Genomic DNA, 27345 nt, shown 5'->3' on the forward strand with positions numbered 1-27345 from the left:
CAGACTGAATCCAGATCACATTAAAAAATATACTATGACCAAATGATAAAGATATCCACTAACATCATTGCTATTTTAACCTTGTAGTAGAGCTATAAACCGATGCAATTAGAGGGAAGAAAAAAAGCAAAATATAAAAACTGGAAATAATAGGTGAAATTATCATTTAATGGTGATATGTGCTCCTAATATTTTATAATTTAATAAAATATTAGCATATAATATTAATATTCAAAAATCAATAGCTGTAAAATATGAAAACTGCAATCAGAAGATATAATGGAAAATACAATTCCACTTACAATTGATATTAGATGAGCAAATATACTATGGAATAAACATCATGACTGTGTAAATCAGATGTGGAAAAATTTTAAATATAAATTATAATTGAACAACAAAATGTTCTTTTAAAAGAAGAACTTGATATTAAAAAGATGTCAATTATCTGAAAGTTAATTCAAGCATTATTATAATCCTAATCAAATTAATAATTGTTTTTATTTTACTTATATTTATTTATTTATTTATTCATTCATTCATTTATTTATTTGTTTGTTTATTTGTTTACTGACAGAGAAAAGTGCCTGCGAGTGCAAGTAGGGAAGAGGTAGAGGAAGAGGGAGGGAGAATCTTAAGTAGGCTCCATGTTCAGTGTGGAACTTGATTCCAGGCTTGATCTCACAACCAAGAGATCATGACCTGAGCCAGAATCAAGAGCCAGATGCTTAACTGACTGAGCCACCCAGGTGCTTCAAGGTTTTTTTTAATTAATCTAAAGGAGCAATTCTATAACTCATCTGAAAAGACAAATAAGAATAGCCAGAAAAAAACATTGAAACGGAAAAGTATAAAGGGATATTTGCCCTGCCATATAGGAAAACATTCTATAAAGTCTCAACAAAGTAAACCTTGTGGTAATGCCACACTGAACTCATAAAACACAGTTGGATGTCCACAATATACCCCAAACCCCACAGGAGTTTTTTTCATCATAGAGGTGGTACATTAAATCAGTGAGGTGAAGATCAACATTTTAGTAAAGAATTTGGGGAGACCTGGGTACCCACCTTGCAAAAGATGAGTTAGATCCATTTCTCACACCATATACAAGAATACATTCCAAATAGATCAATAACTTAAATATATAAAATGCAATCACAAACATCTTGAAGGAAACTAAGGGAAAATTGCTTTATAACATTAGAGTAAACAGGCCTTTTAAGATTTAAAACAAAAGAGGTGCCTAGGTGGCTCAGTCACTTGAGTGTCTGACTCTTGATTTTGGCTCAGGTCATGATCCCAGGGTTGTGGGATCAAGCCTCACATCAGCCCTCAGCATCACATCAATGCTGAGCATGGAACCTGGTTAATATTCTCCCTCCCTCTACTCCTCCCCCTGACTTTGCTCATGTTCTCTCTCTCTCAAAAAAAAAAAAAAAATATATATATATATATATATAATAAAACACAAAAAGACTGATGAATTTAACAGAATAAAGAAACGTAAATGACTTTGCATGACAAATTTAAAAAGAGGAGGTGGTGATGGCAGGCAAAAGGCAAAAGAAAACTAGGAAAAGTATTTTTAACTCAAATCACAAAAGATTCATCTTTGTAATTTATAAAGAGCCTTTAAAACTCATGAATGAAAGAATGAATGAATGAACAAACTCAATTTAAGGAGTCTAATACTGCCACAAAAAATGTAGAAAAATATGAAGAGTTCAAAATAAATGAAGCTGTACCTTAACTTGTAAAAAGATATTCTACTTCACTAATTTTAATAGAAAATCATTCTCATAAATTGCTAGTTAGAAAGCAACTATAAACTGTTATGCAGAACAATTTAACAATATTTATTAAATTATAAATGTTTTACCCTTTAATCCTGAAATTCCACATCTAGGAATTGATATATGTACAGAGTTACTCGTTACAATGCTTTCCTCCTTTTTACCTTCTAAAGAGCACAAGTTTGGAAATGACTTAAGCACCCATCAATAAAAATTATTTAAATAAACTATATTCTATCCAGACAATGCATTAACATATAGCTCTTAAAAATGAACATACAAAAAAGAATGAGGAAATTCTCTATGGAGAGGTCTTAGGATATATAGTATGGAGGAAAAAAGCAAGATGCAGAGCAGCACATATAATGTGCTAACTTACGTATAAGAAAGTGGGGTGAAATAAGGATATACATTTAAGAGTTTCCTCTGTCTGCAGAAAAGTAGACTGGAAAAAGGACAAGAAAGTAATAAAAGTAGACACGAGGAGGTGGAGAGAAAGTGAAATAAATGGTGATAGGCTAAGAACAAGACTTCTCAATGTACTACTTTTTCTAATTTATTTAACCATTTGAATATTACCTATGTAATATAAAAAAAGGAAACAGCAATAAAATTGATTAAAATAACTTACATAAAATTAAGAAATATTCTAAATAACCCCTAAATTAAAAAAAAAATAAAAATGAATGGTAAATAGTATAGAAAGTGATAAAATGAAAAACATTTAGTACACTTCATGGTACACTGAAAAGGTACAAAAGGTGAAATATAAAAATATTTTTATTACTTTTTACCTTTAAAGGGCTGAAAATAAAATACTTAACACTATAAGATAATAAAAGAGCACAATAAATATTGTTTACAAAAGAGGGTTCGATTAAAATAAAAAAATGAAAATAATGTAGTACAAAAACAAATTATGTAAAGGGTAAAAGGCGAAATCTATTTTCTGAAACCTCAAATACAAATATAAACTTCTGGGATGCCTGGGTGGCTCAGTTAAGTGTCCTACTCTTGGTAAGACTCAGGTCATGATCTCAGGTTCATGGGTTTGATCAGGTCAGGTCATTGTCTCATGGTTCATGGGTTTGAGCCCCCTGTCAGGCTCTGCAGTGACAGCACAGAGCCTGCTTGGAATTCTCTCTCCATCTCTCTCTGCCCCTATTCCACTCGTGTTCATTCACTCTCTCTCTCAAAATAAACTTTAAAAAAATACAAACTTCTAAGAAGTTTCATTAAAGAAAGAATACATATACATACATATATACATACATACATACATATACATATATATGTATAATGTTAGACTATTTTAAAATTATATGGGGTGTGTATTTCCACAGATAAGGAAGATATGACCATAAATTTAAAGACAGTAAAGAATTTAAAGTTATTTCCTAGCAAAATGTAAGACATCAGATCCAAATGGATTTACCATTTCATTTGTAAAAAGCTCCTTGCTTCATTTGGTGAAACTAGAATAACTGTAAAAACCTAATATAGTAAAAAAGAAAAGTTGTGACCATATTTACTTATGAACATAGATCTAAAAATTCTGATAAAAATCATTCAAAAGGAAAGGGAATATACCAAATAAGACTTATTCCAAAAATATAAGAATTACCTGATATTAGAAAATCTGAAATACGATTCATTACATAATGAATTAATGGGGAAAAAATCATATAATTATATCAACAGATGCACAAAAAGTATATAATGAAATGCAGTGATAATTGACAAAAAAGTACAATATAACTAAAAACTACTTACAAACTAGCAAAAACCAGCAGTATATTTAACAGTAACATGCACAATTACCATTAAAAGCAGGAAAATAAGAATATTTGCAGTAACTACTATTTGGCACACTGTTTTGGAGATTCTGATACATAAAATATGAACAGAATGTTCTTTTTTTTTTTTTTTCAACGTTTATTTATTTTTGGGACAGAGAGAGAGCATGAACGGGGGAGGGGCAGAGAGAGAGGGAGACACAGAATCGGAAACAGGCTCCAGGCTCTGAGCCATCAGCCCATCAGCCCAGAGCCCGACGCGGGGCTCGAACTCACGGACCGCGAGATCGTGACCTGGCTGAAGTCGGACGCTTAACCGACTGCGCCACCCAGGCGCCCCCAGAATGTTCTTTTTAAAAAGGTATAAATTCTGAGGAAGAAAGGAAAATTGTATTTACAGGTGATATAATTATGTTCCTAAGAAAACACAAGAAAATTTAATTTTTAAAAAACATGAGAGAATCATACTTGCTTCAGCAGTACATATACTAAAATTGTAATGCTATAGAAAAGATTAGCATGGCCACTGTGCATGATGACATGCAGATTCGTGAAGTGTTCCATATTTTATATAAATAAATAAATAACATGAGAGAATCAAAAATATCAGCTGAATTCAAGATAAACAAAAAGCCATCAATCAGTTTTTCCAAGGCTGTGAATCAAGAGTAAAGAAAGACATAAATTAAAACAACTGAATTTACAACAGCTAAACAAAAGAATAAAACATCTAGGAAAAAGTCAAAAAGGTCCAAAATCTATATATGAAGAGAGAGTAAAACCTTATTAAAGCAAGATAGAATATGTTATTAAAACGAGAGGTGAATAAACAGAAATAAATCAAATTTCTAAAAGTAAGGATGTTCTATTAGTATAATGTCATTTTTAGTCAGAATCTCAATTTTAATATAAATAACAGAAGTTACTTTGAAAAGTAAATGATTCAGAATGAACAATTATTTTCAAAGTAGTAAGTTGTCTTACAATATTGTTAAATTATTTTTTGCACTTTTAAATCATTATACTATACTATTTTAAATATCATACTGTATGGGCAGCTTTATAATGATTTATATATATAAATATATATATAAATATATAATTATATATATAAAATATATTTAATATATATAATTATATTAAATATACAAAATATATTTAATATATATAATATAATATAGTATAATATAATATAACATAAATATATTATATATATATATATATATATATATATATATATATATAGCTCTAGGACTGTCAGATCACCAAACTGGCAGTGGATCCAAATAAAGATTGGAACTTATTATATCAAAGGGTAGCATTGTGTCTCCATGGGAAAAGAAAGCTTGTTTATGGTAGAGTGCTCAGGGAAGTGGGCTGGCTCAAAGAGGAGGGTTTGCCCTTTTGGTAAGGTCAGGAAACACCAATTGAGAGCTGTGTTTCTGTAAGATTCTTTGAGGGAATGTTGAGAGTAAAAGCATCAGCAGTGTCAGTGCCTGGGGAGTTTGATGCTGAGAGGCAGACAGGGACTTCTCCAGTGTCCTCCTCACCCGCCACACACACATGGTGGATGTCTATTCTTTTGACTCTCCAAACAGCATCCACCCCCCTTTTCTGGGAGGCATACCTGTTCCCCCATGGTGAATGTATCACCTGGTGACTGGCCTCGACAAGAGGCCTGGATACACACTAAAACAGCTGGGACTAAGTGTCAAAGCCCTAGTCCAAGAGTGGCACCTAACCTAATTTAGACCATTTAGAGCCCTTCACTGGGAATTTTTAACAGGATGCTAGAGGGAGCCTATTTCAGTTCATCTCTGCAGCTGTGGGTGGCCATTCCCTAAGAGCCCCACACTGAATGAGGCAGTGGTGAAAGATGGGGAGAGCAAGGTCTGGCTCCTATTGTCTCTGAAGCTCAAGACACTGCCCATCCAGAGTTGGTAGATTGCTGTTCCATTCTCCCTCTTGCCCAGGCTAATTTGATACAGGCTTCTGTTACCCACAACCAAGAATCCTGACTAAGAGTGCATCCTGTATTCTTTCTTCTCCTTCTCCTATATCATCCAGGGCTAATGTCAAATGTCTGCTCCCCAGGTTATTGCAACTCCTCCCCCCGCCCCCCATGCTGCCCAAGTTACATGCCTTCTCTCCATCATTAAGCCCTGCTGATTCCATCTCCAAACTGTAGCTCGTTTTCCTCACCTTCTCTTCCCAAGGTGAATCCCTTGCCTCAGACCTCAGCCTCTAACTGGTCTCTCTGCTGCTACTCTTGACTCCTCCAATCTGCTCACTACACTGCAGTGAAAGTAGTCTTTTCAAAATAAAAATAACATCACATTGTTTTCCTGCTTAAAGCCCTTCTGTGTGTTCCCATCACACCTGAAATAAACCCAGTCTCTCTCCATTGAGTTTATGAGGTGAAGTATGCAGCCTCTTTCAGGACTCCCCCAAAGCCTCCTGCACCAGAGTGATAGTAGTTGCTTTGTTTCCTGAGAGACTATACACAATTTGCCTCCTTGGGACTATTTCCTATCTCAGAAAATTAATATTTTTAGCATAGTAGCATTTGTTCACATTGTGGATAATTCATGTAGTATATGCTTACTTGTGTGTATTGCTCTTCACCTGGCCAGACTCCAAGCTCAGCAGGACCACTGTCTGTCTGGTTTACCTATGCACTACTTGAGCTTCCTTCTTGATAGTGACAAATATGTGTTGACAGAACAGATGAACATAAATGAATGTTACTTACACAATGAATATTCATTAAACATTCGTTAAATATAAATATATAATTAAAATTCATTAAATTTAGTTGTTCATAAATGTATCATTTTATAAGTAAAGAATGTGAATCTTTGTTAATGTAAATATCTAAATTCATAATTAAAAGTTTTTATTTCAGGGACACCTCGGTGGCTCTGTCGGTTGAGCGTCCAACTTCGGCTCAGGTCATGAACTCACGGTTCGTGAGTTCAAGCCCCTCATCAGGCTCTGTGCTGACAGCTGGGGGCCTGGAGCCTGCTTCAGATTCCATATCTCCCTCTCTCTGCCCCTCCCCTTCTCATGCTTGTCTCTCTCTCTCTGTCCTTCCAAAATAAATAAATATTTTTAAAAACGTTTTCATTTCATTACTTTTCAAAATAGCATATTCCAAGGGGGAAAGTTTAGACCAAGCTCCCTTTTCTTCAAAAATTTAACAATAGCCAAATTATGGAAAGAATCCAAATGTCCATCAACTGATGAATGGATAAAGAAGATGTGATATGTATGTGTATATATATATAACGGAATACTACCCAGCAATTTAGAAGAATGAAATCTTGCCATTTGAAACATTGATGGAACTACATGGTATTATGCTAAGCTAAATAAGTCAGTCAGAGAAAGATAGATATCATATAATTTCACTCACATGTGGAATTTGAGAAACTCAACAGATAAACATAGGGGAAGGAAAGGAAAAATAAGATAAAAACAGAGAGGGAGGCAAACCATAAGAGATTCTTAAATACAGAGAATAAACTGAGAGTTGCTTGAGGGGATGGGTTATATGGGTAATGGGCATTAAGGAGGGCACTTTTTGGGATGAGCACTGGGTGTCATATGTAAGCCAAGACTACATTGTATGTTAACTAACTTGAATATATATTTTTTAAAAGCCAATAAACATGTTGTCTGCCATGAAAGGATACATGAGGAATAGACAGCATTTCTGCCATCCATAAGCACTGAACTACATTCCATTGTTGTTTCCAGGAAGTTACCAGATGTGCTTTTTGTTTGTGGAGACTGTAGAATATGACTAAAGCTGTCTTGGGACTAATCTGACCTCCACCTCACCATTTTCTACTCTACAAAGGCATTTACTTCTTCACCCTTTTAAGTCTATTAAGTCTCTTATACCTTTTTTAGTCATTTTAAATTATCTTAATTTGCTCATTATTTCTGAATTCCATAATGGTTGGAATTAAGAATTCTCTGCCATTCAGTCAATAATACATTGAAAACAATTTGCATAAAAACAATCACTTAGCAATGAGAAAGAATGAAATATGGCCTTTTGTAGCAACGTGGATGGAACTGGAGAGTGTTATGCTAAGTGAAATAAGTCATACAAAGAAAGACAGATACCATATGTTTTCACTCTTATGTGGATCCTGAGAAACTTAACAGATCCATGGGTGAGGGGAAGAAAAAAAAAAGGTAAGAGGGGGAGAGAGCCAAAGCATAAGAGACTCTTAAAAACTGAGAACAGGGGCGCCTGGGTGGCTCAGTCGGTTGAGCTGCCGACTTTGGCTCAGGTCACCATCTCGCGGTCCGTGAGTTTGAGCCCCGCGTCGGGCTCTGTGCTGACAGCCTGGAGCCTGTTTCGGATTCTGTGTCTCCCTCTCTCTGACCCTCCCCGTTCATGCTCTGTCTCTCTCTGTCTCAAAAATAAATAAACGTTAAAAAAATTAAAAAAAAAAAACTGAGAACAAACAGGGTTGATGGGGGGGAGGGAGGAGAGGGTGGGTGATGGGTATAGAGGAGGGCACCTTTTGGTATGAGCACTGGGTGTTGTATGGAAAACAATTTGACAATAAATTTCATATTAAAAAAATTATGAATAAATAAATAAATAAATAAATACGATCACTTAGGCTACAAATGGTCCCACTGAATTTCTTTCCAGTTGTAGGAAACTTGATCAATGCAAAGACATAGGGAAATTTCCCATTAGACAACTCCATGATATTATCTTTCAATTTTATATTTTAGAGAAAAAAATGTTAGCATATAAAGAAATACTGATAGTGAATGGCTTTCTCGGCACACATTTCATCCCTGCTTTGGTGGATGGTCTCTATACAAAGCTGCGTTGTCCTCTGTGAACACCTAGTTGATGTACCATCACACACAGCAGGCACATTCCATGCCCTTTTCCTAGTGGTGAACAGTTAGAAAGATATTAGGTGTCTGTACCCAGTTCCTGTCATACAGCTCCTAAATATCTTGAAATTCCATGACGGATAAAGGTGATAAGAGTGTCTTGGTTCTAATGAGGCATCTTATGGTAGGCGTCTGGATAGTTTCAGGATGGGAACCAGTCACCAGAAAGACTAAGCCTTGATTAGAAACTTGGAAATTTCAGCCCCACTCTCCAGCCTTCAGGGAGAGGAGAGGGGCTGGATACTAAGTCAATCACCAATGGCCACAATCATGTCCACATAATAAAGCTCCTATAAAACCCCCTAAACAACAGGGTTCTGGGAATTACTGGGTTGGTAAACACATCTACATAGTAGGAGGATGACATACCCCAACTCCACAGGAAGAGAAGCACCTGTACTGTGGGACTCTTCAAGACTTTTCCCTATGTACCTCTTCATCTGGCTATTCATCTGTATCTTTTAAAATAAACTGGCAATATGATTAAAGTGCTTTCTTAAGTTCTGTGAACTTTTGTAGCAAATTATTAAACCTGAAAAGGGGGGTTATGGAAACTTCCAACTTTGTAGAAGTGTGGGTAGCCTGGGGACCTGATACTTGCAAGTGGCATCTGAAGTGGGGCAGCCTTGTGGATTGAGCCCTTAAACCTGCAAGTATGTGCTAACTCTAGATAGTTAGAATTGAATTGAATTATAGGATACACAGATGGTGTCAGAGAGTTGGAGAATTGATTGATGTAAGGACAAAAAACATTTCCTGGTGATGGCAGAATTTTGCCGAAACAGCTTCTCTACCTGTCTTCCATAGCAACCAGTGGCTGCTGACAAGGAGTACAGCCACAGGAGAGACAAAGTATTTCACAGTACATTGTTGTGACAAATACCATCTCCTATATAACTTGGCCATGAGTTCCAGAGTGTGACCCATGCAATAAGCCAAAGTGGACAACACATTGTCACAAAATCTAGGAAGTTCAAATGAAGAAATGCCTGGCTATTGAAAACCATCTTCAATAAAAACTTGGGCCCTCTAGATATAATGGAACACAGAAAATAAGGACCAATTTTGATCAAATCACTCACCTGATTAAGACAACTACATCAGTATGAGTTCTTGAAAAAGATCATAAAATGGTGACATTTCTTTGGGTCTCTGTATAACTGAGGACTCTTATAGTTACAAGTGACATAAAGTCCAATACAGAATGGTTAAGCAGAAGGCGAGTTATGAGATGATGTGAGCTACAAGTCTGGGGGTAGATAAAATGACCTGGCACCTTGTATTTTCCAAATTTGGATGCACCAATATGGTCTATCACTCATGCTCTTCTTACCATGTGACATGGCTACTCTTCTATTTGGAGGTTCCTTCCTCTGAATTTGGGAGAGCCTGTGACATAGAGTTACAGACTGATGCCTAGGATGCCTCAGTCAATTCAACCTCTAAGTCTTTGAATCTCCACAGCCCAGCCATAAGACAAGTAAGTAAGCAAGCCTCACATGATTCTAGTCTCCAGCCTTTGAGTAGCCCTTCATGATTCTGAGTGGAACAGAAACAAACTGGTTATTTCAAGTCCTGCAAAGATAGTACAATTAAAGAGCAAAATAATTATTGCTGCTGCTTGAAGCCACTACATTTTGGTGTAACTTGTTATGCAGCCACAATAACAGGGATAGAGATAACAAGGATATCAAGATCCTTTCCCGGACTCTGGTTCCTCTAGGTTTAGAGACCAGATTCAGGCTTCTTAGTAATGTCATACAACATCTTCAGGCTTTCTATATTACCCTTGTCTAGTGGAAGGAACTTTACGTCTCCAACAACTCAACAGTTTTTGGTGCTGGTCAAAAACTGTGCCATCTTTCCTTTGAGTTATGTGCCATCCTTCAGTTCTTCCTTAATTTCCTTGTGTCCCTCCCCCCATTCTGGGACATACCTTCCTGGAAAGTGCATTAGTGAGGAAAGGGGGATTACTCCAAATCAAAACAGGGTAATTGTTTCCATTAAAATGGAAAACAAAATCAATAAATACTTAGTAGAACATTCTTTGCATTACCTCTCATGGCATCCTCTGGCTGGGTATCTTGGGCTATTATGGCTCTCTTGGCCTTTTTGGAACTCTTTTACTTTCAAAAGTCTCAAATAGCTCTCCAATGCTCTAAGCCTGCCCAACTCCTTCCCCCTTATAGTAGCGATACTCAGGATTACTGCTTAGAAGTGTTCAAGAATATGCTAATCTACACAACTGGTTTAACTCTAAGGCTGAAGATTTTATGCCTCAGTGCAAACCAACAAAAGGTGTTCCTTATGTTTGAATAAGGGCAGGAGAATGAGGGGTGGGTGGGTTTGAGTATTCCTTCAGACACAAAACAGGCCTGTCTCCTCAGGGAAATCTGAGGACCACTTCTTCTCTAACTAGGAAACAGTTACATGAAAATAACCCTTTCTTTCTTAACAAACTTAGTGTATGGATGAGACTAACTTGTAATTTATATTCAGAAAATATTGATCTGATGTTCATGATTTTAACTCTCACAAGGAAAGAAATGATTTGACTTCTGGTTCAGTGAGTTTATAGTAGCACAATTAACATAGAGATGAACCTAAAAAAATATATTATGTTAGATCAGTTTTGACATTTGAGAAAATATAAGTGTCCACCAGTATATCCTTCAAAAAAGATCTAGAATGAACACTTCATAAAATCTAGTGGCCAAAGAACTTTATCTTAATTTAATGTTAATCAATGTGATCTTTCTGAGTCATACTGAACAAAGCCAAAACATTTTCAAACGTTGCTTTTAGAATACTAGTTTCTAAATAGTTTATTTTCTGGATATTATTTTCTCTTTAATTTAATTTACCAACTTGTTGGGGCGCCTGGGTGGCTCAGTTGGTTAAGCGGACGACTTCGGCTCAGGTCATGATCTTGCGGTCCATGAGTTCGAGTCCCGCGTCAGGCTCTGTGCTGACAGCTCAGAGCCTGGAGCCTGTTTCAGATTCTGTGTCTCCCTCTTTCTGACCCTCCCCCATTATGCTGTGTCTCTCTCTGCCTCAAAAATAAATAAATGTTAAAAAAATTTTAATTTACCAACTTGTTCATTTTTTTAAAGTCTCACAAGAGTTAGCTGTGTTCCAATAAATCTCAAAAGGAAACAAAAGAGCAAATGATAAAAACTATGTGGAGGTTAATTTACACAATAAAATTCATCTTGTTGTGTCTCTATATTTAAAGAAATGGTAAAAATCTGCATCATTAATTGATGAAACAACTTTTATTTGACCCATGTGTCAAATAGCCTTATGTGACCCATGTGTCAAATGAAGGAATGCCCTATAAAGTATGTTTTATGAAGGGTACCCCATGGAGGTGTGTCCCATGGAGGAGAATACCATGAAAACTATTTTCCTGTTCAGTGAGAGAATTCAACATGAGAGTAATCTTCATTTAAAAAATAATCCACTCCAAAGAGAACAAGATAAAATTCTATTGTATCCCTACAGTCATCACAAAAGATCACAAGGGATAAATGAGTAATACCACTATTACTTCAGAAGGAGGGCAGGGACTTCTGGTGGCCAAGGCGATGACAGCCACCAAAATCCAAAGCTCTCCACACAGCTCACAATAAACTCTACAGATCAGTAAGAAGTACAAATAAAACCACGTAGATACCACACCTTCAACATAACTAACTAGAAGACAGAGAGCACCATAAACTTTACATTACTTGTCAGCAAAGAAATAAACACCAATTCCCAGCATTACTGTCTCTCAAGCCCCTGACCCAGGTCTTTACAAATTGCTAAAGGAATCAGAAAACTTCGTGAAAAAGAAAAAAGGGAATTAAGTTTATAAGGATGAGTGAATAACAACAGCTATAAAAAGTAAGTCCAACCTAAGTGTTAAAATGCTGAAAAATAATCCTGCTCAATCAGAGCAGAGACAACGGAGAAAGGATGCAAACATGCACAGAATAACAGGCAGCAGCCTTGACACATATCCTTTCTGGGAGAGAAGAAAGCAGAAAGGAAGGCAGGAATGCTCATTGGAGTTTGGGATGAGAAGGGAAAGGCAGCAAGAGGAGGAAATAATCTTGTAAGACAAAAAGAACCAAAAATTGATAGACATTCCCTCACCTACAAAAAATAAATAAAATAAAATCATCTTTAAAAAACTGCAGTCCATGGCACTGACCATAGAGGGTGCTCTAGACTAGGAATCTTCAAATTCCTTTGACCCCAAAGGCCAAACCCATCCATGAAAGCACGTGGATAAAAGCAGATTTCACCTACACAAGGCTTTCATAAGAAAACAACAGAACATGAGAATCTAAATACTGAAACTGATAAAGATTTCTCTAAAAGGCTAAATATGAACTAGAAAATAAAACTGCATTAGATTCTATACGGAACTATATATCTTGAATAAGCACATGGAAATATGAAGAAAAAAAAACAGCAACAAAAAGAACACCTTAAACCACAAACCCAAATGCTAAAAACATAAATAGACAAAAACAGGGGCGCCTGGGTGGCGCAGTCGGTTAAGCGTCCGACTTCAGCCAGGTCATGATCTCGCGGTCCGTGAGTTCGAGCCCCGCGTCGGGCTCTGGGCTGATGGCTCAGAGCCTGGAGCCTGTTTCTGATTCTGTGTCTCCCTCTCTCTCTGCCCCTCCCCCGTTCATGCTCTGTCTCTCTCTGTCCCAAAAATAAATAAAAAAATAAACGTTGAAAAAAAAAAAAATTTAAAAAAAAAAAAAACATAAATAGACAAAAACATGAAGAAATAAAATGATAAATCAAAAGACCAAATCATATCAGAAATAAAGATTAAATTATAAGGAATATAATTTAAAATATATAGTCATATATTATTATTATATTATAATTATAAGGAATGTAATTTAGAATATATAGAAAAATATAGTCAAATGAAAAATTAGTAAGAGACATTGAAGAAAGAAGAAAGTAAACAAGGGTGTAAAAATAAATTAAGTTAATAACATCAGTCCAAGGGAAAGTGATTGAAATAGAAGACAAGCCAAGAAAATCCAAAATGAACAGACTCATGAAACAATGTATATTAAAAGTTAAAAATGATCCAAGAAAGCTTTCTGAAGCTAAAAAAAAAATGAAAAGGAAAGGAAAAAAACTTGAGTCTACAAGTCTACAAGACTTGTACTAGATAAGACTACAAGACAAGTCTACTAGAAGGGCATATTAAATACCTGAGAAAAATTGACACAACAATGAACTCCAGGGCATATCTCTGTAAAAATATTAAACTTCAAAGATAAATTAAAGGCACTCAAGCCTCAGCTCCTCACATGCTGCACTTGCAGCCCAGATTCCATACATTGGTGAGTCCTGGCAACAAGTGCCATCCACTAGCTGAGATCCCAGACTTATCTTTCATCCTGTTTTCCCAGAAGAGAAGGGGAAATTCCAGTAAAAAGTGACATGACCAACTTACTGAGCTGGTCAGTACAGAAGCAAAGCTGGAAGGAGGAGGTCCTGACTGCCCACCTAGTGCTTTTCCTTCCAGCCACATTTCCTTTTCTCCACTGGAGTAAAAATAAAAATGCTTAGACTGAAAAATTGTACTATATCTCATCAAATCAAAGACTGTAAAACACTTATTTCATCTGCCATTAAGAATGAAAAATTTAGGAAAGGCTGAAAAGAAGATGGAGTAGGAAGATGCTATCCTCACCTACTCCCATGGATATAACTAGATATCACTCACACCGGTCAGAAAACCCCCCAAAGACTGGCAGAACAAACCCTACAACAAAATATATAGAAAAGGCCACACTGAACAGGATTGGAAGGGCAGAGATGTGGTGGGAAGCCAAATGGACTGCAGGCCTTTCACCAGAGGGAGGATGCCCTGGGTGCAGACAAGGGAGAGACGCAGACTATCACACTGGGAAACCTGCATGGGGAAGATGAATCCCCATAACATTTGGCTTTGAAAAAAAGAGGGACTGAGTTTCATGAGTTCTTACAACCAGTGGGACTCATAATCTAGAATTTTAAAAATCAGCAAGCTGGGCTCTGGAAGAGTCTAGATGGTATTAAGAAATTAAGTCCCTGCCATTAAACATATAGTACAACAAAGAGCCCACAGAGATACAGCACTAAAGCAGCAGTTTTAAAAAACACCTGGGGCATATGGGAGGGAGAGTTATTTACTCATTTCATAACTTATCCTGGAGAATCAGAGACCATTAGGAGAAACTCCTCCAGGAGAAAAATGCCATTTCCCTACCCCTTCAGCATAAACACAGGCCACCTGTGGGAACCAGTGCAGCACAAACATTCACTAACTAACTTGCTTACACCCTCTCCCCATGCTTTAGCAAATCTGCCCCCTCCAGCCTCAATCCTGTCACTATGGGTCCCCTCCCCAAGGGGATCAGGCAAACCTTGCTCAAACTGGATGCTCTGCCCCTGCACATGTGACCTACCCCCTCCAAACTGGTAGGCTTTGGTCCCAGTGGCAGCAGCAGTAGCAGTTCTCCTCTCACAGAGGACCAGCAGGTAAACCTTGCTAACACTGCACACAACACATGTGTGGATTTTCCCCCCCTCTAATAAACTCTTGCCTGGAGCCCATCCAAAGAAGTGCCACAAACCTATCACTGTGCAAGCGGCCCCAACAGTGGCCAGAACCACTCCAAAGTAATGTCTGCCCCAGGGAAAGGGAAAGATAAACACACATAAGTCAGACTGCAGCCCCAGCAGTGTGGTGGGGGCAGACAGCTGGTCTTAATCCAGGCTCTGCCCACCAACAAAAACTTCTTGGGACAACATAGGAAAGGCACCAAGCAGTTTGGTGCTACTACATCTCTGGTGAGCACGTGGGCTGACTCAACTTAAGCCCAAGGTGACCCCAGACTGGCTCATTAACACCACAGGAACCAAACACTGCCCACAATAGGCAAAAAGAGTAACTGCAGACAACAAGACTGAAGGAAAAAGCAGCTCAGTCACAACAGAAGGATGCACACAACACACATAGGAGATATCCCTGAAGCACCACGTTCCAGGAAACAGGGGACATTGCACTGCAGGGCACTACAGGACCTCTTCTTCATAAGGACAGCACTTTCAAGATCAGGAGACATAGCTGACTTTCCTAACACAGAGAAAAAGACCCAAAGAGACAAAATGAGGAGACAAAGGAATATGTCTTAAATGAAATAACACAACAAAATCACTGCAAAAGACCTAAGAGAAATGGAGATAAGTAATATGCGTGATAGAGAAATTAAAATATTGATCATAAAGATATACACACAGGACTTGGAAAGCATGGAAGACACCATTGAGACCTTAACAAAGAGATAAAAAGGAACCAGACATGAAGAACATAATGAATGAAATTAAAAATATACTAGATGTAATAAATAGCAGACTAAATGAAGCAGAATAACAAATCAGTGACCTGAAGGAAAGAGAATGGAAAGCAATCAAGCTGAGCAGGTGAAAGGGGAAAAAGTTGTGCAAAATGAGAATAGACTTAAAGAACTCAGCTATACCATCAGGAATAATAACATTTTTATTGCAGGGATCCCAGAGCATAAGAAAAAGAAAAGAGAGAAGACAATTTATTGGAAGAAATATTCACCAAAAACTTCCTGAATCTGGGGAAGGAAACAGAAATGCAGATCCAGGAGGCACAGAGAGCCCTCAACAAAATCAACCCAAGGAAGTCCACACCAAGACATATAGTAGGTAAAATGGCAAAAAGTCGTGATAAAGAGACAATTTTAAAAGCAGCAGGAGCAAAGAGAACAGATCACTACAAGGGAAATCCCACAAGGCAGTCAGCAGATTTCTCAGCAGAAAGTTTGCAGGCCAGAAGGAAGTGGCATGATATATTCATATACTGAAAGGAAAAAATCTGCCATAAATAATATTGTGTCCAGGAAGGCTATCATTCCTAGTAGATGGAGGATAAAGAGTTGCCCAGGCAAACAAAAGTTAAAGGAGTTCATGACCACTAAACCGGCCCTACAAGAAATTTTAAAAGGGACTATTTGAGTTGAAAGGAAAGACCATAAGTAAGAGTAACAAAAGTAGAAAGCATCAAAGCAGGAAAATAAGTATATCTGTATAAAGCAGTGAAAGGACTCAAAATGTGACACCATATACCTAAAATGCGCCAGGGTGATGAATAAAGAATGGCTTCAAACTTAAGCAACCATCAACTTAATATGGACTGCTATATGCAGAAGATATTATATACAAACCTAATAGTAACCACAAATCAAAAACCAGTAATAGATATGCCAAACATAAATACAGGGGAATCCAAGTATATCACTAAAGAAAGCCAACTTATTGTGAGAGAAGAGGATAAGGAAAGAAAGGAACAGAGAAGAACTACAAAAACAGCAATAAAACAAGTAACAAAATTGCAATAAGTACATATCTATCAATAATTACCTTGAATGTAAATGGACTAAATGCTCCAATCAAAGACATAGGGTGATGGAAAAAAATAAAAAAAGCAAGACCCATCTATATGCCTACAAGAGACTCATTTCAGACCTAAAGATACCTGAAGATTGAAAGTAAGGGGATGGAGAAACATTTATCATGAAAATGGAAAACAAAGGAAAGTCAGAGCACCAATATTTATATTAGGCAAAATTAGACTTTAAAACAAAGACTGTAACAAGAGATAAAGAAGGACACTACATAATAATAAAGAATACAATCTAACAAGAAGATACAACAATTCTAAATATTTAGGCGCCCAAAGTGAAAGTACCCAAATACATAAAGTAGTCAATAACAAATATAAAGGAAGTAATTGATAGTTATACAGTAAAAGTAAGGAACTTTAACACCTCACTTACATCAATGGATAAATCATCCACACAGAAAGTCAACAAGGAAATTGTAACTTTGAAAGACACATTGAGCCAGATGGATTTAACAGATATGTTCAGAACATTCCATCCTAAAACAGAAGAATACACATTCTTTTCAAGTGCACATTGAACATTATCCAGAATAGATAACATATATTAGGCCACAAAACAAGTCTCAACAAATTCAAAATGATCAAAGTCATACCATGCATCTTCTCTGATCACAATGCTTTGAGACTACAAATAAACCACAAGAAAATATATGAAAAGAGCACATATACATTGAGGTTAAACAACATGCTACTAAACAATGAATGGGTCAAAGAAGAAGCAAAGAGTAAATTTAAAAAATACATTGAGACAAATAAAAATGAAAATACAACAGTCCAAAATCTGTGGCATGCAGCAAAAGTAGGGGATTCTAAGAGGGTTCTGTGATGGTGGTTTATAGTCATACGAGGTTACCTCAAGAAGCAAGAAAATCTCAAGCACCCTAACATTACACCTAAAGGAGCTAGAAAAAAAATCCCAAAACAGTAGAAAGAAGGAAACTATAATAAAGATTATAGGAGAAATAAATAAAAACTAAAAATACAATAGAACAGATCAATGAAATCAGGAGCTGGTCATGAAAAAGATCAACAAAATTGATAAGTCAGGCTCATAAAAGAGAGAAGGAGGGGAGGGAGGGAATGAGAGAGAGAGAGAGAGGGCTCAAATAAAATCAGAAATGAAAGAAGAGAAATAACAACCAACACTACAGAAATACAAAGGACTGTAAGAGAATATTATGAAAAATTATACACCAACAAAATGGACAGCCTAGAAGAAATGGATAAATTCCTACAAACATATGACTTCCCAAAACTAAATCAGGAAGAAATAGAAATTTTGAACAGACCAATCACCAGCAATGAAATAAAGTCAGCAATCAAAAAACTCCCAAGAAACAGAAGTCCAGAACCAGAGATCTTCAAGATGAATTCTATCAAACATTTAAAGAAGTTAATACCTATTCTTCTCAAGCTATTCCAAAAAAATAGAAGAGGAAGGAAAACTTCAAAATTCATTCTATGAAGCCAGCATTCCCCTGATACCAAAAGCAGATAAAGACACTAGGAAGAAAGAGAACTATGGGCTAATTTCTCTGATGAACATAAATGCAAAAAATCCTCAACAAAATATTAGGAAACTGAATCCAACAATACATGAAAAAAAGTCATTCATGACGATTAAGTGGGAATTCTTCCTGGGTTGCCAGGGTGGTTCAATATTCGCATATCAATCAATGTGATAAATCACATTAATAAAAGAAAGGATAAGAACCATATGGTCCTTTCAATAGATGCATAAAAAGCATTTCACAAAGTACAACATCCATTCATGGAAAAAATCCTCAACAAAGTAGGTTTAGAGGGAACATACCTCAACGTAATAAGGCCATACATGGAAAACCCAAGGTGAACATCATCTTCAATGGGGGAAAAACTGAGAGCTTTCCTCCTAAGGTCAGGAAGAAGACAAGGATGCCCACTCTTACCACTTTTATTCAACATATTACTGGAAGTCCTAGTCACATCACTCAGACAAGAAAAAGTAATAGAAATCATTCAAATTGGTAGGAAGGAAGTAAAACTTTCACTATTTACAAATGACACAATACTCTAAATAGAAAACCATATAGACTGTACCAAAAAAAACTGCTAGGATTGATAAATTCAGTGAAGTTACAGGATAAAAAATCGATGTACAGAAATCTGTTGCATTTCTATACATTAATAGGCTGCAGAAAGAGAAATTAAAGAAATAATCCCATTTATAATTGCACCAAAAAATAAAAATACCAAGGCATGAACTTAACCAAGAGGTGAAAGACCTGTACTCTGAACACTATAAAACACTGATGAAAGAAATTGAAGAGGACACAAACAATTGGAAAGATATTCCATGCTCATGGATTGAAAGAACGTGTATTGTTAAAATGTCCATACTACCCAAAGCAATCTACAGATTTAATGCAACCCCTATCAAAATACCAAAAGTTTTCACAGCACTAGAACAAACCAAAAAATTTAAATGGAACCACAAAAGACCCTGAACAGTCAAAGCAATCTTGAAAACAAACAAACAAACAAAGCTGGAAGTAACACAATTTCAAATTTCAAGTTGTATTACAAAGCTGTAGTATCAAAAACAGTATGGTAACAGCAAAAAAATAGATACAAAGATCAATGAAATATAATATAAAGTCAATACTATAAAGCTCCCTCAACAAAGGAGGCAAGAATATGCAATGGGGAAAAGACAGTCTCTTGAACAATTGTTGTTGGGAAAACTGGACAGCTACATGCAAAACAATGAAACTGAACCACTTTTTTATACCATACACAAAAATAAACTTAAAATGTGTTTAGTCATAGATGTGAGAACTGAAAATAAAAATCCTACAAGAGAGCACAAGCAGTAATCTCTCTGACATTGGCCATAAGAACTTATTTCTACATATGTCTCCTAAGGCAAGGGAAGCAAAAGCAAAGTATTGAGACTACATCAAAATAAAAAGTTTCTACACAGCAAAGGAAACAATAAACAAAACTAAAAGACAACCTACTGAGTGGCAAATGACTTATCCAGTGAAGCATTAGTATCCAAAATATATAAATAACTTGTAAACTCAATACTCCAAAAATTAACAATCCAATTAAAAAATGGGCAGAAGACATAAATAGACATTGTTCCAAAGAAAACATACAGATGGCCAACAGACACATGAAAAGATGCTCAACATTATCAGGGAAATGCAAATCAAAACCACAATGAGATATCACCTCACACTTATCAGAATAGCTAAAATTAAAAAATATAAGAAAAAATAACCACAAGAAACAAGTGTTTATGAGGATGTGGAGAATAGGGAACCTTTGTGCACTGTTGATGGGAATGAAAATTGGTGTAGTCACTGTGAAAGTCAGTATGCAGTTTCCTCAAAAAATTAAAAAATAGAACTAGCATACGATCTGGTAATGATACTATGGAGTATTTACCCAAATAATATGAGAACACTAATTCAAAAGGATATATTCACCCCGATGTTTATTGCAGCACTATTTACAATAGCCATAGTATGGAAGCAGCCCAAATGTCCATGGATAGATGAATGGATAAACAGTATGTGTTATATATATATACAATGAAGTATTATTCAGCCATAAAAAAAGAATGAAATCTTGCTATTTGCAACAACATGGATGGATCTAGGAAGTATAATTCTTATCAAAATAAGTCATTCAGAGAAAGACAAATACATTTGATTTCACTCATATGTGGAATTTAAGAAATAAATGAACAAAGGGGGTAAAAAGAGACAAATCAAGAAACTATAGAGAACTAACTAATGGTTTAAGAGGGAAGGTGGGGGAGGGGAGGGGTGAAATAGGTGATGAGGGTTAATGAGTGCACTTGTCATGATGAGCAGAGAGTGATGTAAGGAAGGGTTGAATCACTATATTGTATATCTGAAACCAATATAACAGTATATGTTAACTATAATGGAATTAAACAGAAAAACTTAATTAAAAAACCATTCACTTAGCCAGCAATTGTATGTCAGGAAGTTTATTTTCAACTCGCAATAATGAAACAAATTTTTATCTGTGAAGATATTCAACACAGCATTAATTATGATAACAAAGAATAGGAAGCAACCTATATGCCCAACAAAAGTAAAATAGTGATATATCCACATGTTGTAGGTATAAACATATCCTATTTTGAAAGAATAACTAATGACCTGATAAGATGTTCCAATATATGTTGAAAAATGAAAGGTAAGGCACAATGAGATTAAAAAAATTTTTTAACAAATATCTATGTATCATGAGAGGAAGAGAAAATGGAAGAAAACACCAAATTTTGATTAGTGGTTATTTCTGGGTAGCAAAATTATGAGTTACTTTTATATTTTATTCCTTTACCTTTACATTTCCCTTTGGATATATATTCATATAGTCATTAAAAATGGGATTTTTTATTAAGAAAAATTTATATTTATTTATTTTGATAGAGAGAGACAGGGCACAAGTGGGGAGGGACAGAGAGAGAGGGAGACATAGAATCTGAAGCAGGCTCCAGGCTCAGAGCTGTCAGCACAGAGCCCGACGTAGGGCTCAAACTCACAAACCTCAAGATCATGAGCTGAGCCAAAGTTGGATGCTTAACTGCCTGAGCCACCTAGGCACCCCCCCAAAATAGTAATTTTTTTATTAAAGTGGGAAGTCAACATTTTGCACTGTGTATCATAGGTAGCCACCTTTTGTGAAAGAAATTTTGAAATTAGGTAGATAAAAGTCCATTTAATACATTTGTAACTTCAAACCAAGAATTTTATGCAAATATGGGCTGAACAATTAGATGACCATTTATGAGAAAACTGCTCTGGTTTCTGAGCAGCAAGGACCTGACAAGAAGAATGATCAGAGGTGGAACCAGACAGAAATAAGATGTGGCTCTTGAACATTACTAATCAGAGAGATATTTTTTCTCCATCTAAGAAGGTGGATGCCATTGTTAAGGCCACTAGCTAAAGAGGTTTTGGAAGAGAAACTGGCAGTCTTGCCCCTGTCTTTCTGAGGCTCCCAAGCTACTAAATATTATCCTAGCTTTCACCACTGTAACTCTGCACACAAGGGGCACATATTGGAAAGTTCAGTGTGCAATACATCACCTGCTGGAGCTAAACTCTGGGCTCTATGCATGATCTGAGTGGCTGCACACCAACCTTTTAGTCAAGCAGATGTCATTATTATTTCAAAGTTACACTGGAGAAAATATCAGACCAGGGTGTACTGTTGCCCTAAAAATCCTTTAATCTTTTATGATATTAATACCAGCCCTCTCAAGCCTACTTGTGAGACCAACCAGTGTTGTTAAATGGCCATGAGAGTCCCTATATTGAGTCCAGCCATGGTTGTCAGCAGGTAGAGGGCCAGGGTATCACATGCCTGGCTCACAAAGGAGACCAGGGACATTTGAATGACAGCCTTGTTTAAGTGATAGGATTATTTCTTTTATGCTAAGCAGAGGAAGATGAACTCTAATAGGAAGATGGTGATCAAGTGATAAGTTTCTGATCCCATCTCTTAGTAGTGGGGGCAACAATGTTCCAGAGTCCTCCTGAGAGTAGAGCACATTCGGTATCCCCACAGTTCATTGTCCAGCCTCGTCCCTCCGTCCCATGCCCAAGTCTTCCAGGAGTTTTGATTAACTAATTTTAGTGTCTGAGTAAAACTGTCAAGAATTACTAGTCACTCATAAACAGAAATGGCCAGTATAAGTCTGCCAAAAGTCAGCATTATGCACAGAAATTGATGTTGGTTCTTACCAAGGTATGACAGTGGAGTTTTATCCCAGGCTCAGCCCAGCCAAGTAGTGCCCTGCAGAAGCCCAAGGTCACAGTCTCCATAGGCTTCAGGTCACTCTGCCTCTCAGGCAGAGTTACTGTTTCAAATCTTAAGCAGGGCTGGTTCTGAGAACCTTCATTGTGCATACATGAGCTGTGAGCTTACAATCCAAGAACGTCAACAGAAATCTTGTTCAACACCAAATGTCAGTTCATTTTAGCAGCACCATTTTTTGGAGCTGCCAATGGCCATTCTGCCCATTCACCTACTTTCAAAGTGCAGTGATGCCATATGAAAACAGGCACGCAGGGAGTTAGGACTCCAGCATGGGCCCTGCTCCTTTGGAACAGCTTTTCCTTTGCAGGAGCAAGCATTGGCTGTTTTTCCTCACCCAGGGCTTCATCTCTGTGCTGCCCTCCTGATAGGTGTCCACACATGAATGCATGTTGCCAGGCTGCCTCTGTCTGCAATATTCCTGGGTCCTTTCAAGTACAAGATTTTTCACTGGGCAATCTGGTAGGAGGTCTACAGATTCTCATTATGCAACCCATCATTGATAGTCAAGGCACAATTCCCAGTTGGAATTTTCAAGAGAACAACATAAAATACCCAGGAATCCCACAACCATTTATTGACCCCTAGAGTCATTCTTATTCAGAATACCTGAATCATGCTCTGGGTTATGAAGCTAATCTCAGCAATAAATTTTTAATGTGTGTTTTCTTTTAGCTAAGCTCACCTAACACTAACATCTCTCTAATTGCTAAAAACATGTTTATCCTAGTGCTTAACAGTACATATTGCTATTTTTTTTAATTAATTGAGCTTCGGGATCAAATAAACAGAAATTTAAAATGAGCTTTAAAGTACCTGAAAAATTCCATGAAAGAGAATCCATATCCATGCTGCTCAGCAATTCCTGCACAAACTACATTTGACGATGCTCCAATCAGTGTCCCATTACCTGGAATCAAAATTTTTAAAGTAAAATAAAATTTCAGTTTATCTTAGTAGTAGGTTTCTGTTACCTTTTGTTCTGCAATATTCAGATCATCTCAAAGGTTTTTGATTTGATGATTACTTTACAGGTACTATCAAAGTGATTGCTTTGCAAATATCTGAAGAAAACAAACAAAACACTGACAACCAGAAAATAAGTTTACTGCTTATAAATACTGAAATTCATTTACAGATAGGACTACGACAGTTCTATGTGATAGAAAAGAGGAAATGTTAAGGAGAATTGGCAAATCACTGTGGGACGTGGTGGCATTTATTTACATGTTAAAGGAAAATGTAAGACAGGCTAACAACTCTAGGAGAGAACAGGTGTCTTCAGAGCAGTAGAATGGGATCTCAGATAAGAACCACCTTCCTAAATCCAAGAGGCACAGACAACTCCCTTCAGACATAACTTGAATCGATCTTCTACACAACATATCATAGTGAAACTGGCAAAATACAAGGATAAAGAGAAAATTCTGAAAGCAGCTAGGAATAAACGTGCTCTACATATAAAGAGGGACCGATAAGACTCATGATGGATCTCTCTACTGAAACTTGGCAGGCCAGAAAGGAATGGCAGGAAATCTTCAAGGTGATGAACAGAAAAAATATGCAGCCGAGAATCCTTTATCCAGCAAGTCTGTCATTCAGAATAGAAGGAGAGATAAAGATCTTCCCAAACAAACAAAAACTGAAGGAATTCGTCACCACTAAACCAGCCCTACAAGAGATCTTAAGGGGGATCCTGTGAGACAAAGTACCAGAGACATCGCTACAAGCATGAAACCTACAGACATCACAATGACTCGAAACCCATATCTTTCAATAATAACATTGACGGTAAATGGACTAAATGCTCCAACCAAAAGACATAGGGTAACAGAATGGATAAAAAAACAAGACCCACCTATTTGCTGTCTACAAGAGACTCATTTTAGACCTGAGGACACCTTCAGATTGAAAGTGAGGGGATGGAGAACTATCTATCATGCTACTGGAAGTCAAAAGAAAGCTGGAGTAGCCATACTTATATCACACAAACTAGACTTTAAATTAAAGGCTGTAACAAGAGGTGAAGAAGGACATTATATAATAATTACAGGGTCTATCCATCAGAAAGAGCTAACAATTATAAGTGTCTATGTGCTGAATACGGGAGCCGCCAAATATATAAAACAATTAATCACAAACATAAGCAACCTTATTGATAAGAATGTGGTTATGGCAGGGGAATTTACACTCCACTTACAGAAATGGATAGATCATCTAGACACATGGCCAATAAAGAAACAAGGGCCCTGAATGAGACATTGGATCAGATGGACTTGACAGATATATTTAGAACTCTGCATCCCAAAGCAAAAGAATATACTTTCTTCTTGAGTACACATGGAACATTCTCCAAAATAGATCACATACTGGGTCACAAAACATCCATTAATAGGTATAAAAGACTTGAGATCATACCATGCACACTTTCAGAACACAATGCTATGAAACTTGAAATCAACCACAGGAAAAAGTCTGGAAAACTTCCAAAAGCATGGAGGTTAAAGAACACCCGACTAAAGAATGAATGGGTCAATCAGGCAATTAGAGAAGAAATTTAAAAATATAAGGAAACAAACGAAAATGAAAATACAACAATCAAAACACTTTGGGATGCAGCAAAGGCAGTCCTGAGAGGAAAATACATTGTAATCCAGGCCTATCTCAAAAAACAAGAAAAATCCCAAATACAAAATCTAACAGCACACCTAATGGAAATAGAAGCAGAACAGCAAAGACAGCCTAAACCCAGCAGAAGAAGAGAAATAATAAAGATCAGCGCAGAAATAAACAATATAGGATCTAAAAAAAAAGGTAGAGCGGATCAATGAAACCGAGAGTTGTTTTTTTTTTTTAAATAAACAAAATTGATAAACCTGTAGCCAGGCTTCTCAAAAAGAAAAGGCAGAGGACCCAAATAGATAAAATCATGAATGAAAATGGAATTATTACACCCAATCCCTAAGAAATACATGCAATTATCAGGGAATACAATGAAAAATTATATGCCAGCATATTGGACAACCTGGAAGAAATGGACAAATTCCTAAACACCCACACACTTCCAAAACTCAATCAGGAGGAAATAGAAAGCTTGAACAGACCAATAACCAGGGAAGAAATTGAATCAGTTGTCAAAAATCTCCCAACAAATAACAGTCCAGGACCAAATGGCTTCCCTGGGGAATTCTACCAGATATTGAAAGCAGAGATAATACCTATCCTTCTCAAGCTATTCCAAAAAATAGAAAGGGAAGCAAAACTTCCATACTCATTCTATGAAGCCAGAGTTACTTTGATTCCTAAACCAGACAGAGACCCAGTAAAAAAAGAGAACTACAGGCCGATGTCCTTGATGAATATGGATGCAAACATTCTCAATAAGATACTAGCAAATCGAATTCAACAGCTGATAAAAAGAATTATTCACCATGATCAAGTGGGATTCATTCCTGGGATGCAGGGATGGTTCAACATTCACAAATCAATCAACGTGATAATTCACATTAATAAAAGAAAAGATAAGAACCATATGATCCTGTCAATCGATGCAGAAAAAGCATTTGACAAAATTCAGCATCCTTTCTTAATAAAAACCCTTGAGAAAGTCGGGATAGAAGGAACATACTTAAACATCATAAAAGCCATTTATGAAAGGCCCACAGCTAACATCATCCTCAATGGGGAAAAACTGAGAGCTTTTTCCCTGAGATCAGGAACACGACAGGGATGTCCACTCTCACTGCTGCTGTTTCACATAGTGTTGGAAGTGCTAGCATCAGCAATCAGACAACAAAAGGAAATCAAAGGCATCAAAATTGGCAAAGATGAAGTCAAGCTTTCACTTTTTGCAGATGACATGATATTATACATGGAACATCCAATAGACTATACCAAAAGTCTGCTAGAACTGATACATGAATTCAGCAAAGTTGCAGGATACAAAATCAAAGTACAGATATCAGTTGCATTCTTATACACTAATAATGAAGCAACAGAAAGACAAATAAAGAAACTGATCCCATTCACAATTGCACCAAGAAGCATAAAATACCTAGGAATAAACCTAACCAAACATGTAAAATATCTGTATGCTGAAAACTATAGAAAGCTTATGAAGGAAATTGAAGAAGACATAAAGAAATGAAAAAACATTCCGTGCTCATGGATCGGAAGAATAAATATTGTTAAAATGTCAATACTACCCAAAGCAATCTACACATTCAATGCAATCCCAATCAAAATTGCACCAGCATTCTTCTTGAAGCTAGAACAAGCAATCCTAAAATTCATATGGAACCACAAAAGGCCCTGGATAGCCAAAGTAATTTTGAAGAAGACCAAAGCAGGAAGCATCACAATCCCAGACTTCAGCCTCTACTACAAAGCTGTAATCATCAAGACAGCATGGTATTGGCACAAAGATAAACACATAGACCAATGGAATAGAACAGAAACCCCAGAACTAGACCCACAAACT

General features: G+C 36.6%; 1 protein-coding gene and 1 non-coding gene across 2 annotated transcripts in view; one reads left to right on the forward strand and one right to left on the reverse strand.

Moving 5' to 3' along the window:
- OCA2 (OCA2 melanosomal transmembrane protein) overlaps positions 1 to 27345 on the reverse strand; it is a 504847-nt gene that overhangs the window by 137081 nt on the left and 340421 nt on the right. Inside the window, exon 23 of the mRNA XM_045448936.1 lies at positions 23682 to 23775. Coding sequence (XP_045304892.1) covers positions 23682 to 23775 — 94 coding nt within the window. The remainder of the gene's footprint in view (positions 1 to 23681; positions 23776 to 27345) is intronic.
- LOC123584544 lies at positions 4057 to 4162 on the forward strand. Its single transcript, XR_006705510.1, has one exon. It is a non-coding gene; the product is annotated as a U6 spliceosomal RNA (small nuclear RNA).

This window comes from Leopardus geoffroyi, chromosome B3 (assembly GCF_018350155.1).
Source record: "Leopardus geoffroyi isolate Oge1 chromosome B3, O.geoffroyi_Oge1_pat1.0, whole genome shotgun sequence".
Taxonomy (NCBI): Eukaryota; Metazoa; Chordata; class Mammalia; order Carnivora; family Felidae; genus Leopardus; species Leopardus geoffroyi.